General features: G+C 60.2%; 1 protein-coding gene across 1 annotated transcript in view; it reads right to left on the bottom strand.

Annotated features, from left to right (window-relative positions):
- Positions 1-6: 6 nt before the first annotated feature.
- The window catches only part of EMID1 (EMI domain containing 1), a 9,996-nt gene continuing 8,605 nt past the window's right edge, over positions 7-1,397 (bottom strand). The window contains 1 exon segment of the mRNA XM_017746484.1: positions 7-1,332. Within this exon segment, the coding sequence (XP_017601973.1) occupies positions 1,204-1,332 (129 nt within the window). The 3' untranslated portion in view covers positions 7-1,203.

Genomic DNA, 1,397 nt, shown 5'->3' with positions numbered 1-1,397 from the left:
GGCACCGGGGCATCCCTTGGGACAACGGGAGCTCCGGGAGCTGCTCCAGTCCGAGAGGGTCTCCATGGGCTCCCCTGAGCCTGGGGGGCTCCGTGAGTCTCCCTTGGCTTGAGAGGGTCTCCATGGGCTCCCTTCTCCAGGGATTTCCTTGAGCCCTGGGGAGCTCCAGCGTTTCCCTTGGCTCAAGAGGGTCTCCGTGGTTGCCCCTCTCAATCCAAGGGGAGCTCCATGATCTCCCTTGGTTCCAGAGGGGCTCCAGAGTTTCCCTTGGCCCTGGGGGGCCTCCATGGGTCCCCTTGATCCAAGAGGGGTTTCCATGGTTTCCTTTGGAGTGACAGGGGCTCCGTGGTCTCCCTTGAACCTTAAAGAGCTCCAGGGTTCCCCTTGGTCCGGGAGGATCTCCATGGGCTCCCTTGCACTGAGAGGGTCTCTCCATGGGCTCCCTTAAACCTTGGGAAGCTCCAGGGAGGCTCCCTCAGTCCCAGAGGGTCTCTCCATGGTCTCCCTTGGTTTTGGGAAAGGCTCCGTGGTGCTTCTTGAGCCTTCAGGGAGTTCAGGGTTTCCCTTGCTTCAGGAGGACCTCCATGGGTGTTTCTCAATCCAAGAGGGGATCCGTGGTCTCCCTCGGGCCTGGAAGGCTCCCTTGGATTGAGAGAAGCTCCATGGTCTCCCTTGAACCTTGGGGAGCTCCAGAGTTTCCTTTGGCCCACAGGGATCTCCATGGTTGCCTCTGTCAATCCAAGCTTCTCCCTTGGTCACCTCTCTCAATCCAAGAGGTTCTCCATGGTTCCCTGTCTCAATCCAAGAGGATCTCCATGATCACCTCCCTCAATCCAAGAGGTTCTCCATGGTTCCCTGTCTCAATCCAAGAGGATCTCCATGATCACCTCCCTCAATCCAAGAGGTTCTCCATGGTTCCCTGTCTCAATCCAAGAGGTTCTCCATGATCACCTCCCTCAATCCAAGAGGTTCTCCATGGTTCCCTGTCTCAATCCAAGAGGATCTCCATGATCACCTCCCTCAATCCAAGAGGTTCTCCATGGTTCCCTGTCTAATCCAAGAGGTTCTCCATGGTTGCCCCTCTCAATCCAAGCAGGTCTCCAAGCTCTCCCGTGGGCCCGGAGCTCTCCAGTGTCCCATTCCCGGCGGCTCCAGCCCCCCGTGCTCCACGCCCGCTCCCGGGGGTGCCGTGGCGCTCCGGGCTCATGCGGGGTGGGGTGGGCTGGGGCGGGGGTGGTTACCTGGCCAGATGATGGCTTCCAGCAAGGTGACCCTTCTAGCCAGGACCTCCAGCCGGGCCTGCTGCCGCAGGAGGGTTTGGAAGCTACTGGCCTGGGGGAGAGGGAGAGAGCAGAGCAGAGCAGAGCAGAGCGGGTTGGCCCCGCGGCAGGCACGGG

The sequence above is a fragment of the Corvus brachyrhynchos genome, unplaced genomic scaffold (genome assembly GCF_000691975.1).
Source record: "Corvus brachyrhynchos isolate BGI_N302 unplaced genomic scaffold, ASM69197v1 scaffold19, whole genome shotgun sequence".
Lineage (NCBI taxonomy): Eukaryota > Metazoa > Chordata > Aves > Passeriformes > Corvidae > Corvus > Corvus brachyrhynchos.
Note: the sequence above shows the minus strand (reverse complement) of the source record. Positions and strands in the feature narration are given on the sequence as shown.